This window comes from Nomia melanderi, chromosome 10 (genome assembly GCF_051020985.1).
Source record: "Nomia melanderi isolate GNS246 chromosome 10, iyNomMela1, whole genome shotgun sequence".
Taxonomy (NCBI): Eukaryota; Metazoa; Arthropoda; class Insecta; order Hymenoptera; family Halictidae; genus Nomia; species Nomia melanderi.
In genome coordinates, this window is record NC_135008.1 from 15765402 (window position 1) to 15781124 (window position 15723).

Below are 15723 nucleotides of genomic sequence, written 5' to 3' on the forward strand. Positions count from 1 at the left end.
TTTATTAATTTATTATTGAATGAAAAATTTGGTTAAACTTTAACAGCGCTGGGAAAGAGCCAGAGGCTCTGTAATCCTACCACAAGATAATTTAACCCAACCTAACCTAATGTATCTTCGATATAAAACAAAAAGGGTGGGAATAAAAAAATCTCTGTCTTCTTATGTTATAGATATTTACGAAAAACAAAAGTACAGTAGAACCTAGATTATCCGATTTAATTCGGTACTTAACAGACCAACTAGAGATGAAAAAAATTTTCCAAAACTTATTTGTAAAATTATATCATATGTACTGAGGTATGATCCAAGAATCTGACTTATTGATTTCCAATTTAACTAAGACTGGGCAATATAAATCGCGGAAAGTAGCGATTCGATTCGAATCAAGGTCTTACTATATTCGGTATGGAATAAAAGAAAAACACTTTTTTTGTTCTTAAGATACAGAAGTCTAAGATATTCACTTCAACGATGACCTATTTTTAAGTATTAGAAACATTTTAAGATATAACAATAGCTAAAAGATCTTGAGAATACTAAATAGAATGTCCTTGAGAACGTATGTCAAGGATATTAGTATCTAATTACCACTGCAAATTTCTATAGGATGTCCAGTCTCTTCTGGCCTTGGCCATTCTTTTAATACCTTTTTAAGTACTTAAATGCTCTCAGAGAATGTTACTGTTACCGTTCAGAACCTCTGTTGTAAATTAACGATTATTCAAACATATTAAAATTTTACGTGTATCTGGAATCGTTCTGGAGTTATTCGATTATTCCAAATATTTATTACGGGATGAGCAACGTATGATAATAAGTTGTCACTGTGGTGAACATGCTAGTTGTTTTACAATTTTATTATAAATAAATAACGAAGTACATGATCAAATTGGAATGTGTAAATAATGCATGTAAGCAGCCAAGTTATATAAATACATTTATTTATTGTGACAAATTAAAGTACTGATATTTTATTTTAACCCTTTCGTTATTAATGACTACAAAGATACCTGTAAAAATTCCAAACTGAAAAACTCTAATTCAGCCTACTCTTAAAAATTAATTATTCTGACATGTATTCGTTTATAATTCATTACATAAATTAAAATTCCCCTTCAAATAACATGATTACAAGGTCATTTACATGATGCAACAAAATAACTAGCATTAAACTCAGTATGCAGCAAAATGGAGATTCATGATTCATTTATGTCATATAACAAAATATATTTATAGTTAACTTCACTGTTCCAAAGGGTTAAACTAATTTCAATACTTTAGTAATACATATAATTAGTTATGAAATTACTGTTGCTTTTAGTAATAAACTATAACAAATACAAGATAGTTAAAAAATTAAATGAATCATTTTATTGGTTTCATTTACGAATCCTGAAAATATTCTTTTGAGCCAACAACATCAGGTTTCATTGTTTTCTTTCCTGGTTTCCAACCAGCAGGGCATACTTCTCCGTATTTATCAGTGTGTTGAAATGCTTGCACCAAGCGTAAAGTTTCATCCACAGATCTTCAAAAAAATTATATTTATTAAACAACCAGACATTGTAACAAATTACATTTTTATTTTTATCTATTAATTTATAAAATATCTTACCTGCCAACTGGTAGGTCATTGATAGTAACCTGACGTAAATTTTGCTTATCATCTATGATGAAAAGACCACGGAATGGAACACCAGTTTCCTCATCAAGTACACCATAATCACGAGCTATTTTGGAACTCTTGTCAGCAAGTAAGGGTATATTCATTTCACCAAGACCACCTTGCTTACGGGGTGTGTTTACCCATGCTAAGTGACTGAAGTGAGAATCAGTTGACGCTGCTATCACTTTGCAACCGATTTTCTCAAATTCATCAACGCGATCAGAGAAAGCAATGATTTCAGTTGGACAAACAAAAGTGCTATACAATTAGAAATCATTAATTATTATATAAGTGAAATATACAATGTCACACAAATATTATTACAAAACGTGGTACTTACAAGTCTAATGGATAAAAGAATAGGATAACATATTTTCCAGCATAATCAGAAAGTGAAATTTCTTTAAATTCTCCATTAATAACAGCAGTGCCACGGAAAGCAGGAGCTGGTTTTTGAATTGCAGGAACTGGCATGATGATTTTTTATACTTCTATAAACAAAATATATAAACATGTACTTCAACACAAAACTATTTAAATTTTCTTAACATATATAAAATAATATTACATAGCAAAAGCTAAGCGAGTATTGTCAAATTTAATGTTTACTTTTTTAATAGATTCTTATAGATCTAATTTCTTAATAGATTCTTTAATCCATTTTTCATGTTTCTTATGTAACACATATTTATAAAATGTTTTGCTTTTTATTTGATAGAATGTAATTCTAAGTAATTCCTGTCTGTGATAAAAGTGACACTGTTTCTTAGTTTCCGAGATAACTGCAGAAATATATGTACATATACATACATATATATATATATATATAAAAGCCTAAAAAGATCTAGCCAAGACCCAACCACTGTTACAGTGTAGTAACAAGAAATTATGGAATCCAAATATAAATTATTTGTTTAATCATGTGTATAAACAATGGTTGATGTAAAAGTTTGGACGTTTTCAGTTTTTAGATTTAATTTAGTAGCTCAAATATTCGCGGGCTAAACTAAAACTAAGTAAAAATAAAAAAAGAAGTGTTCTTTATAAATGTTATTACAGTTTGAAAAAAAAATATTATTTGTCTCTATGAAAAATTTGTCTGTTAACCACATATGACGAACGTCAAAATTTTTGTATCAAACCAATATTATTATAAAAATAATAATCTCGTAATTACAGTACTTAAGAAAAAGATTTGAAGAGGAAGTCTTTAGTAATATAGATAGTAACAAAGAATAAGTGCACTGTGAGATAGATATTACAACCAAGCAAACGCTAACCAACTTAAAAAATTTATTACACACAATGCCTATTGATAAACTGGTTCATGTTTGCAATATTGACTGAATCAAGACTTTCATTGAGTGTGACTAAAATATGATTATATAACTTCATTGGCAAAGATAAATTATTTTTTAATTCCATACAGAATGTCCAATACTTGTTATTGGAATTATGATTAGATAAATGCTCCTTTGATAAAATTTAGCTTACGTATAAGAAGTTATTAATTTACTTACATGATGCTAAATGCAAACATTTTCAAAATTATTAAATAATTCCATTTGAATTTGAAATATTGATTTTTTATTTCTATTAAAAAATTATTATTAATTTATCTGAAAAATTGAATCAGATATTTGAATTTATTAAATAACAGAAGACAATAATGTGCCATGCAAAATAAGAATGAATATTTTTCTCAAACATTTTACAAAAAGACAAAAATATTGATGTAGAATAAAAAATTGTAAGTAGACAATCTGCTGATAGTTATTTTCCATGTTGTTGAATAAATAAAATCATGGATATCAATGAATTAATAAGTAAAGCATATAAAAAATTTAAGATTTACATAAAGAATAAATTTTACTAGTTACATTGTTACAAAAGAGCTTAAAATCAAATGAATATTGTTCTTTTTTAAAGTAGTTACCCACTCAAATTATTAGTTACATAAAATTGAAAGCGTAAAAAAACAAACCTAAAATTTAAATTATAAGAAATTGCAGGTACAATAGAAAATAAAGATGATAAACCATTTAAAAATTCTACGCATTCAAATACTTAAATATTTTGCTTACGTGGTATAAAAAAAGATATTTCCAAATAAAGTATTCAATACATTTTAATATGATGGACTTGTAACATCTAAATGTGGATAATAGAATTCTGATTTTATTGAACCTAGGGATAACATAAGAATTTAATTACAAGTGCCACAATTCTGAGATAAGCTATTTTAACCAGAATTAAAGGAAATATTTTTAAAAGAATAACAAAAATAAATTTAGAAATATAATCATAATATAAGAATGAATAATAAAGTTAATGCATTCAATTTCCGATCTTTTACAAGTAATAATACAAAAAGGAATTATATACGAAATAGTAAATGAAATAATTCAGCGTTTTATAATATAAAACTATATGTGAGACAATGCTATTGTTTGCCACTGTGTATTATCTACATATATGAAAATTTTTTTTTATTAATTTATTTAAGAAATATGATTTACTTAATATACAAAACACATTAAATGACAATAACCCCGCAGAAGATAAATATGAATCATTTAAAGTTTTATTACGCATCAATAAACTGCAATTATAAATAACGTTCAAGGACAAATCCAGGAAATGTAAGAAAATTATGATAAAAAGGGATTTTTAAATCAAATATAACAAAATAACGTAAAACTGAATCATTACTAGTCAATTATAATAGTTAATTTGTATGAATTATTAATTCATGTTAACAACACATAGAATATTTTAAATGTATTTAATTCTTTTATATAGTTTATTCAAATGCAATAAAAATAGCAGCTTCCATATGTTAAGTGTATGACAGAATAACTTTCGCATATATTAATAAAAGTTTAAGTTATTCGAATTATTGCAATATCGTACGTTACACAGCAATTTTGTAAGGACATAGAAGTATGCATAATACGTATGTACTTATCTAACAATCTATTGCTAATTCACATTTTCTGTTCATTCAATGGCTTTCAAATGATCAAATATAACATAAAATGCAGATTTATAGAAAAAAAAGTCAAGTATAAAATACTTTAATTACGTAACCTCAAATTAAATTTAACATGATAATGATCATTTACAACGCTCCTAGATATTTAAGTATTGCATTAATGTGTGCAATAATGCTTTGTAATTGCATTAATATTAAAGTATGTAAAAATAGGTAAAAGATAATCGCAAACAGTTGAAATGCACGTATTAACACAAAATTTATTAGAAACGAATAAAAAGAATATACCTTTTCTCCTTATAGAAAAATCTAGATTTTAGTCGAGCACGTCACTCAACGTACTTATACACTGTCAAAGGTATGTCTAACCGGCAACCGGTTTCAAAGGAACGAGGACCTGGTTTACAACGGAAAACAAAGAACTTAAATTACGCCATCTACAAACTGCAGTGCCACCTATCACAAACTGCATTTTGATTACAAGTAAGTTATTTATATTATTAATTGGTTTATTTTTTTGCCGTTTATAGATTACTTGTATTTAAAATTAAACAATTTATTAACAACGTAAATTATAATAGTTTAAATTGAAAGTTTGATCGTTGTCACATTGTCATTCAAGAAAAACAGTTCTGCCAACATAATTAATTGCACAGTAATATACAAATATATATATATGTATATATATACATATATTTATTTATTTATTGAAATGGTTTTATGGTATACAACGAATTTAATTTTTAAAACATGTTGATAATTGTCAGCATACTTGTAAGATCGTATATTTTGTTTTATAAGATTTAGTATTTATGTACAAGTAATTATGTTGGTACAATTGCTTTTTCTGAATGACAATATATAGGGATCAAATTTTCAATTTACATTGTTATAATTTATGTTAATTAATTTTGTACACATTTATGCATATGTATACAATTTTGTACAGTATTTATGTATAAATATTTATGTATACTAACACACATTTATTTACAATATTTATTTACTTTACGCAAAATATACACATATTTAAGTATTTAAATGTTTAACATTTATTTACATTATAGTATTCAACAAATATCTAAATACAAAGTAAAATATTCTAAAACTGTGAAAATATTTTATTTATAATTATATATCTTTATTGAACAAAAGATAATAATTGTAGTATTACTACTAGCAATATTTTTATTTAAGTGAGAAACAATATAGCAAGTATAGATAATTACGTTAGATTTTGGTATGTCGTTTAGATAAATAATTAATAATTGATAATGTTATTAGAATATCTGTTTAATTAAATATATTAAGAATAAAATATATATTAAGTTCGAAACACGTTGATTAACTTTTAAGATTATTATAAGTATATATAAAGTATTATTCAGAACTTTTCTTTTTTGATTAATTTTTAGAGTATGTATACATAATTCAAAGAGATATTATTTTAAATATAAATATGCGTCTCAAAATGTAAAAAATATTAAGGAGTCATTTTTTACTAGTTAATTCACTTTTTATGAAAGACTATATAGATTTTAGTTATTATGAAATTCTAAAAAATATAATCTTTGATAGTTGTACTTATAACCTATGTAAGTATTTCATAAACCACGGGCGTCTTTCGAGTTCGTTTTATCGTCCGTCACTATTACATTTCGGACAATAGTTAATATTATAACATATGTATATATGAAAAGAAACGTTGAATGTATCATTGAAACTTCATAATGTAACCTTGAAACTAGATTTAAATTTAGTTATTACAAAAAATAGAATAGTAATGGAACAAATCGTAATTATATGATTTGGTCGATAATCGGTGGTTAACAAAAACGCCTACCAAAGTGTTAAAAGTAAGTATGTATTTACTTCATTTTCTTATGTATAAAAGTGTATAAAACGTAATGGAATACTGTATAATGAAAGAGTTTTACAATTACTTTTTATTGAAATTTATATTAAGGTGATAAAAGGATTATTGTCTAAAGCAATAATTTTAATACTTCTTATTAATAAACTATATGTATATAAAAATATACTGTAAAATATTTTTATAGAATAATTTAAAACAGTTAGAATAAACACAAAATTTATTTACTCTATTAAGATTATTAAAGAAAACTAAACAAATTTAAATGCTTAATTAAACTATATTTTTAATTGAATATTTAATAAATAATTAAGTCATGTAATGAAAGATGTAAAGAAAATACCTTGTATCTTTTATTCATAGAATGATTTATGGAATCAGTTTAGATAAAGAAAAATGTTTAATTAAATCTAAAGTTTAGAAATAAAGGAGGCAATAAAAGAAAGCTTTGTATATTATCATTTAGAATGTAATTATGAAAAATAATCTGGTTAGAAATTCTGTTAAATCAATTTATATATTTAAAGTTTGATGAACATGATATTAAACACAAAATAATTTATACAATATTACATTATAAATGTATAAACTATTAAATTTATTACATAAACATATTGTATCATTTCCTTATGTACAATTATTAATTTCTACAGAAATAAACAGAGATAATAAAATAAAACTCCATATTTGTAAATATTATAATTGTATAATTTAAATACTGAGGAATTAGGCTTTTATTGGTATATGAGGTTGTTTGTTACACATTTGCATGCAAGTATGCTTTGCATCATTTATTATTTACAGAAATGTTTGAAATGAACTTAGTTTGTCCCAAAGAAAATACCTTATGATAGATTTACATTTTTTTAAGGTAGAAATATTATTGAAATTTCAAGATGAACTTTCTTATTTTAAATGTTACGTACTTTTGTTTAGCTAGACCTATTGTTTATACAATGATGTGGGTTTAAATGAAAATGATTCATACACCTAATGGAGCAATAATCTATATATAGTTTTCTTTGAAGAAAAAACAAAGATCAATCAATCTGAGACATCATTATTTGAAAAAATATGTATATTATAAAATATCTCTTTCAAAACAGAGTAAGTTTTTTAAAAACATTTTTCTCAAATAATAGGTAGTCCAAAAGATAATTATATGTAAAGTATAAGTAATCTATTTTATTTGCAACAATGACAAACTACCTAAACAATATATTTTTGTAACCAAACAATAGTTTTTACGAAAATACTTTGGAAGTGTTTTTGTATCTTATCCAAGACAATTTAATGTACTTTTGTTGTTTATTACTATGTACTTATTAAATAAAATTATGTAACTATTTGAAATTAAACAATTTCGTAATTTCACAATTTTATTCTATCTAATACAAATTTTTAATTTTTGTTGTTTTCAGAATGGGTGACATTATAGTTCAGTATGTGGTATTGCGAAGAGACCTTTTAAAGGTAATGAAATGGCCCGTAGGTGCAATTGTAGCTCAAGCTTGTCATGCTTGTACTGCTGTTACACATCTTTTTTATAATGACAGTTATATGCAAGACTACCTCAAGAATTTAGATGACATGCATAAAATTGTACTTGAAGTAAGTATACCCAGGTACAAAATACATTAGAATTAATAGAATACAGGTTGTTCTGTATTACTTTACATAACTTTTGTACTTACACGTAGCTTTTAATTCTTTGAGTGTAAAGTATTTGAAAACAGAAGTATATATTGTGCATGATACTCAGTTTATGATGACAATAATTATAGAATTTTTTTCTTTTATACCACATATTGTATGTCAATTGTCCATGACCTATATAATAGTAACTATTTGTAACACATTATATTTTGATCTTTCGTTATTTAAAATTATATAAATATTATTTAACTTATCAGAATTATATTCAAAGAAACATTATTCATTAGTATTGGTTCACTGAATACATATATGTGTCTAGAGTCTGTACCAATGTCATTTATTAAATGAATGTATCTGCTATATTCATAACACTTTCACTTCATAGCACTCAAAGGGTTAAAGTAGTAACAAAGCATGACAGTATTTATAATGTATATTTCTATATTTAAACACTAGGTTCCTGATGAATCCAGCTTAAATACTTTATCTATACAATTGAAAAATTCTGATATCGATCATAAATTGTGGATTGAACAACCTGAAAATATACCAACATGTTTGGTGACAAAGCCCTATCCTAAGGACAAAGTGAAATCATATTTCAAGGAATATAAATTATTTAAATCATAATCATGATATAGCTCTAATTTATACGATTGCAAATTGTTTTCTTTGTATTGCACAGTTATAATAATAAAAAATAACAATTTTTAGTGTTCTACATTGCTTAGAGTGCTTGATATATGAAAAATCTCTTATGCTTGATATCTTAGGGATATCTTCTGCTTGATATCTTACTTTTCATCCACATTGTAAGGATCATTTGTAATACTTAAATATTAGGTTTCTGAATATTTTATTCATTTTATTAATATTTTCCACATAATTTGAATCATATTTTGTTTTTTACATGAAGGATGACAAAGTTTAAAACAGGTTTTATTATGAAAATGGCAGAATATTCCAGATATACACTTATATTTTATTTTACAATACCTGGTAATATTGACAATGTGTACACATTATTTTTTTGCTTTACAGCTAATGTAATTCTAATCTAATGGAAACTTGTGTAATGATATGCTTCATTAACTGATACTCGTATAAAAATTAGCCTTTGCGATTGTGCAAAAATATGCACTTTATCCAACACATCGAAGGCAACAAAATTACACAGGTACACGAATATGCATTGATCATAAAGTATACAATTAATACATATTAAACAAATAAGTTTTAATTATTTTTTACTTTATTGAATTTTATTTGCATCTGAGTTTTGAATGAAAGTATTCGAAATTTAAATATAATTTGGAAGTTCCAATAAAGTGTAAAATTGAACTTCATCAAAATAGCACAATTAAAATTTTTTATGCTTAAAAACATAATGATATGTAAAACATAATTATTATGACCATGTATGAGTATGTAATAGCATTTATGCTTAAACTCGTTTGGTTGTATTTTAATAAAAAATAAATTAACACAGTAACTTAACGCTGGTTAAAATTTGCTTGAATATAAGTTAAAAATAACAATAGTTCATTAAATAACGTTTAAATAGATGGGTTTATGCAAGGAAAATCATCAGTTCTGGTAGCTCTGTGTCATTGCAAGTTCATTTTTTATATTTCTCTTTTTATGAATTTATCAATGGCTAAGGAAAATGTACTATGATGATTGATATTCCAAGAATTATATAGTATAACGGTAGATATTTTGAGAAAGCTATATTATGACAGTTGGAATTTTAATGTTACCTAATGTTTGCTTATTTATCTGCCTTTTTTATTTGTGAAATTGTTGCATTGTATGCTTTCTTGAGGTTCATAAAATATATTTACGTTACATAAATATATGATAGGACATAAATATGACAGTGAATCATTTTTACATAAGATGCATTCAATAGCACTTTGTTGAAACATTATGTAGCTATCAATTCGCAGTAATCTTGCTGGATCAGTAAATCAATTAGTTTTCCCCATGTTTTATCACTTAACAAGTTGTGCAGTTGATGATTTGTTAATTAAGACAGATATCGTTTTTACTTGGAAATCAAGTAGTTTATAAATTATTGACACTTTTCTTTGTAGACACATCATCAGTAAAATTATGTTGATATTGTTCTAACCGCGTTTGCGGTAATAAGCTCTAAAATATTTATGTACACGCACTATTTGCGGACGCTAAACACTGTAAGTACATTTATTTACAACACTTGATGGCAAGATGATTAGTTTGGCATATAGGTAAATATATGCAAAAAATATGTATATCTAAAATATACATATATATTTCTTTTGTAAACTTGTTTTTACGTCAAATTGGATGAGTATTTTCACGATGGAATATACACGAAGGTCCCTGGAAATATGTACTATCTTCATTGTATCACTGCCCTTTTCCTTCCTCTTCTTGCTCTTCCAGCCATTCGCGAAGAATATTGTTTCCATCCTGCAAATATGATGAAACAAATATATTATTACTAGTTTTGGGAAATATGAAATTAAATTTTTAAGCAAGTCTAATATATGTATCTACAGTATCATTCATAATCATTTAAACAAGGAAGACTACAATGTAACTTGTTTTTGAAAGCAACATAAATGTCTTACACTAAAGTTAACTTAAATAATTTATTATTATAATAACTAATACTTTTTTTTATTTTACAATGGTTGTAATTGTGGGCATTTTAAATATTATATATTAGGTTACATTATTTTTAAATCTTTGTGAAACAAGTTACTTACAATTAAGTAAATAGGTAGAAATTGTTCTTTATCGCGAAGAAAGGCATATAAAAGAAAATGCAAAACGTGTTAATAAAATTTGTTAAATAAATGTCAGACAATTTTTGAAGCAATAAGTAAATCAAATATAGGCATCTACTCAAACGAGAGTTAGTAAATGATTTTCTAATACTATTATACTGTAACTTAGTTTATGAGTTTACTATATAAGATGATTTTATTTTTCAAGTGCTACATATTTAAACATTTAAGTTGTTTGAATAATTATAAATGTACTGTACGTTCAAAGATGTGAAAAGATTTGTAGTGTTGAAACGTACAAGTGCAATGTAGATGTAAACATACAATGCTCATATATGTAAACTGTTATTCCTTTTGTGAGAATTCAGTTGTCTATAGCCATTTCATTGTTTATTGAATAGGCGCCTGAAGAACTGTATTGTCGTGCGTATAAACAATCGAGCGGGTGTACAGCCAAGAATTCATGCATTTAGAATTAGAATTATTTGTGACGTTAAAATTTGATTAAAGATACTGACTAGTGTCTTAATCAGTATTAGGTTGTCTGAAAAGCTACTTTCCTATTTTTCTTTACCTACACCTCTTACTATTGCATAGTATTACTTTTCTTATTCTTTCTAACAATAAAAAAAGTCACATAAATCTATACAGATTCAGAAACGTTTCTTTTCTAGATAAATACATTAATTAATCTTCTTATCAATATCAGTTTTCATGCAACATGCTTGTTAGTATTGTTAGAGATCTTCTTATTGGACTAGTTTTTTTTTCATTTACGCTCAAGGGTACAAGTTAGACAGAATTTTTGGATATCGAACTTTCTACGCTTCTACGAAACGTGCCATTAACAATATAAATTCGAACGTAATGTACGCGCGATGAAGCTCCATTTTAATTGAATTGCTTGGGATAATAATATTTACATTGGGATTACATTAAGTGGTGGATTAGTAGAAGAGAATTAATAGCATAATATGAACGCTCATAATAAATCTCTGGCATATAACGTAATTAATATTGTTAAAATAACATGAAATGTAAATAAGGAGCAACTAACGATTTCGATTACGTTGCACGAAAATATTGAAACGAGTAAATATTTGGAAATCAATTTCTTCGGGGCTTATTTTATCACTGAGCTCAAATGTGAGTTGCTTATTAACGAAGACGAAGACAAAATAGTATTTACAGTTCTGTAATTGTAAAAAAAGACGTTAATGATGGTTTCGTAGTTTTTTAATTAAGAAATGCAAACATTCGAGATTATTCAATTGAATAGGAAACCTTGGTAACTTAAAATTTTTAAGTAAATAAAAATAATATAAGTATACAATCTTCGATAAATAAGAAATATGTCTTTTATTTCATTTTAATAGTTTCTAATAGTCTTTTTAGGAAATAATATTAATACAAAAATAAATGCTGAAAAGTCAGCTTTATTAACTTCTCATTAATTTATCTCGTAAATAATAGTGCAACACGTTACTAGCAAATAATAAATGAGATGGAAAAGTATATTGATCGAATTGCACTTTCACAGGTAGGTGGATGCATTCATATTTAAATTAAATACTGTTAATAACGTGAATATGTCGACATTGGTGTGATGTCGTTCATACAGTGCTATAAAGTTGACAGTCTGCTGGAATTTTGCTATCCGTATGACCTAGTTATTCGAATAACTTTATTCTTCGACAGGTTCGGCCGAATGAAGTTCAATTGTATCATAACCGAGAAACCTATTAGTTCTATCACTATCGTCAAGCACATAGCAAAGTATACCTGGGAAAATCTCCTACAGGAAAGGAAGAGAAGCAAGAAACAATGGTGAAGAACGGTAAAGAGTCTAGAAAGTTAGATCGTTAAGAAGCATTTTCTCAAATCATTGCTGACTGAGCATGCAGTAGAGTTAGTGCAACTACGGGACTTGCAATTACCAGGATCACGTTAGTGTAGGAGAGCAAAGTGAGACGAGTGATGAGGGGCGATGACGGTGGTGGTTTTTGGTGGTGTAGTGGTGGTAGTAGTAGTGGTAGTGGTGGTAGGGCAGCGTAGTTGATGGTGATTAGGGCAGCGCACAACGAGCATTTATTGCTCGGCTAGATTTCCGTTTGGATCCGTATATTCATCGTATTCCCCTTCTGGCTCTTCGTAATCCGTCTCTGCTGGTTCTGGATCTTCGACAGCTGGTACCGAGGTACTAGTGATGTCCTGCTAAGCATATGCGAGAATCCTAGCGTTCGTTGCATCTACTTCGTTTTCATTAACTCTTTGCGTTCGTTTATCGTTTGTAATGGACATTCGACAACGTTTCTCTTCGCGCGTAACTCGATCGTAATTAAAAATTAGATTTAACAATGTTTCATAATCGTTAATAGTGATCAATTGTGAATTACCGAATACAGCAACCCGTAGTTTGTATGACACTGTTTTCGTCTTTATTTTACACTCATCCCTAAAACAAATGAATCTTTGGTACATGCGAAAGGATTACGTTACCTGAGGCGGTCTCCATCCGCATCCACCAAGTGGAAGCCCGTCGGCACCTAACGGACAGGGTGCATCTAGGCCTGGTACACCTTGATCTCCTTTGTTGCCCTTGTTACCTTTTTTACCGCGTGCTCCTCGCTCACCCTGTATTCAGACATAAGAATGCTTTTTAATGGAAATGACGCAAGCACTAATCTCTGTGCAAACGTGCAAAAAAAGGCCAGGCACAAGAAAGATTCTCTCTATGCACTACAATATTCAATTATGCAGAATACGCAATTGAGCATGAACGTCTAACAAAGGCATTAATAAATCTTTTGCTTGACTAATCGAAAATTTTTGTTTCGTTTGTTCCTTTTATCGAATCCAAAGAATTAAAGAAAGTGTTACGTTTAACGTTTGTGCTTAATGGATCTATTAAGGTTGTACCGTTTAAAAAATGATTATATATTCTGCATATAAAAAACTAACGAGTGTTTATTATACGCTGGTGGCAGCATACGGAAATCGATGTATCGAAACTAATAATAAGGAAATTATCGTAGGAAAATGAAAAGTGAAGGTAGAAGATTATAGAAACGCTTGTTATGGAACGATTCTTGCGCGTGGTGTACAAAACTGCATAATATGTTAGATTATTCTTCTGTGCAATTCTTGTTTCGTATTATCTCTGACCGAACGCTAAATCATACTTAATTAGATGTATTGATTTCGCTTCGTTTCTTCATGCGATGATTCGTTTGTAGTTGTAGTAACAATAACAGTAATAATAATAATAACAATAATAATAACAATAATAATAATAACAATAATAATAATAGTAATAATACAAATGAATAATGATTACGACGATGACAGATGAAATGCGAAGTAGACATCGATAATAAACTAATTTCGTACATTCTTTGCCGTAATTTCACATCAAGTGTGCGATACCTTTCGCGTATCAGAGATGTCATTGTGAAATATATTTGAGTTAATCCATCTTATTTAATCATAATTTTGTTGCCCAATTATTTAATATTAATAGAGTCGAATTACGTCAATACTCACAGGTTCACCTTTTGCACCTGTCTCTCCCTTCGGTCCCTGGAATTGGTACGCCAAAGAATTTATTTGGTAAATAATATTTATGCTTTTCTTCGTTTGTTTTCTACATGCACGTTGTATATATTGTTGGAAGCATTTCTCGATTGTAGAATTTCAAATAAAATCGAGTTTCATCGTCACCATACGTGGCTACGATCACGAACACATCGAACAGTGTAAGAGAATTAATCGTGAAGAGATTAATTTATATTCTAAAGCAAATAATATAAAGTACGTGAAGGTTGTTACTCGGTTACGTTCACGCAAAATTGAATGGTTGCGATCTGATTTTCGATTTAAAATTCTTTTCTGATTTTAAAAATAGAAATGGAGAGGATTATGCGCATCTCCCTCTTTTTGAAATTAAAACATTTCGTTTCAGTAGAATTTTTAATATAATGTCATTCGACTAATTTGTGTAGTGAAAGGAAAAGACTGTTATTTCAAGAATTACGTCGTATGATACATTATAAAATGGTTATTGACATTTCGTATGCAACTATAAAGTCGTTGAAATTGTTTAATATATTAATCTTACAATGTGTGCATTTAGTGTCACTTTAGAGGGGTATATAAACGCACAAACCAAAAAAAAATAATTTTAATAATTTTCTTGTTCTTCCTTTTTTTTTTTTAAATAAAAGTACTATTAATGAACTGTTTGGATCTTTCCGAAAATCAGATTAAATATGCTCAGATGTAAAAATAATGTAACACTACAGCGAAGTTCAGTGTTTCTCTATTTGTGTGTACGACTTAAAATAGTTCGATATAAATCGCATTGTTAAATATTTCTATGTTGAAGAACGTTGTTCCTTTATTAAAAATTTCATTGAAATACAGTACCGCCACTATAATTAAAATACTGTGGTTTTGAAAGTTTTAGACTTTAATACTCGTTACTCGTAGCCATCTGTTCTGTTACTAATCTCTATATGTATATAAAATTTCTAATTATCGAATTTATAGAATTTATCGTACCTAAATTCAAGATTAGGTAATTTATACTAAATAATTCAATAAATAGTTTACTGATGGGACCACTAGTAGGGCTAGGACTAAATCATTTTCCCTACATTTTCTTTTTTACATCCCTCTCGCCCTTCTAAATTTCTGGTATTCATTTCAGCTACTGTATACCTAATTTAAATAACTTATGTTAACCCTTCATTGG

The 15723-nt window shown here is 27.3% G+C and overlaps 3 protein-coding genes across 17 annotated transcripts in view; 1 reads left to right on the forward strand and 2 right to left on the reverse strand.

Annotated features, from left to right (window-relative positions):
- Positions 1-844: 844 nt before the first annotated feature.
- Positions 845-5103, reverse strand: Prx2 (Peroxiredoxin 2). Of its 2 annotated transcripts, XM_031980629.2 has the most exons (5): positions 4953-5099; positions 3754-3856; positions 2010-2160; positions 1619-1927; positions 845-1531 (listed from the first exon to the last, which is right to left on the reverse strand). In XM_031980629.2, exons 3-5 carry the CDS (start codon positions 2141-2143, stop codon positions 1387-1389), a joined length of 588 nt encoding a protein of 195 aa, XP_031836489.1. In that variant the 5' UTR covers positions 2144-2160; positions 3754-3856; positions 4953-5099; the 3' UTR covers positions 845-1386. The 2 variants fall into 2 exon arrangements, with proteins under 2 accessions (XP_031836489.1, XP_031836488.1); XM_031980628.2 differs by lacking the exon at positions 3754-3856 and having other exon boundaries at positions 4953-5103.
- Positions 4997-8823, forward strand: LOC116428674 (putative peptidyl-tRNA hydrolase PTRHD1). Of its 4 annotated transcripts, none has more exons than XM_076371681.1 (4): positions 5875-6520; positions 7474-7644; positions 7959-8148; positions 8650-8823. In XM_076371681.1, the coding sequence occupies exons 3-4, from the start codon at positions 7960-7962 to the stop codon at positions 8821-8823; spliced, it is 363 nt and encodes a 120-aa protein (XP_076227796.1). In that variant the 5' UTR covers positions 5875-6520; positions 7474-7644; position 7959. The 4 variants fall into 4 exon arrangements, with proteins under 4 accessions (XP_076227798.1, XP_076227796.1, XP_076227797.1 ...); XM_076371682.1 differs by having other exon boundaries at positions 7478-7644; XM_076371683.1 differs by lacking the exons at positions 5875-6520; positions 7474-7644 and adding an exon at positions 4997-5147.
- A 384-nt stretch (positions 8824-9207) lies between these two features.
- The window catches only part of LOC116428670 (uncharacterized), a 340086-nt gene continuing 333570 nt past the window's right edge, over positions 9208-15723 (reverse strand). For 9 of the 11 annotated variants that reach the window (XM_076371668.1, XM_076371669.1, XM_031980617.2 and 6 more), the window contains 4 exons: positions 14514-14549; positions 13470-13604; positions 12908-13181; positions 9208-10650 (listed from right to left, as the gene is read on the reverse strand). In XM_076371668.1, the coding sequence (XP_076227783.1) occupies positions 13059-13181; positions 13470-13604; positions 14514-14549 (294 nt within the window). In that variant the 3' untranslated portion in view covers positions 9208-10650; positions 12908-13058. The remainder of the gene's footprint in view (positions 10651-12907; positions 13182-13469; positions 13605-14513; positions 14550-15723) is intronic. The other 2 variants (XM_076371671.1, XM_076371673.1) reach the window with 2 other exon arrangements.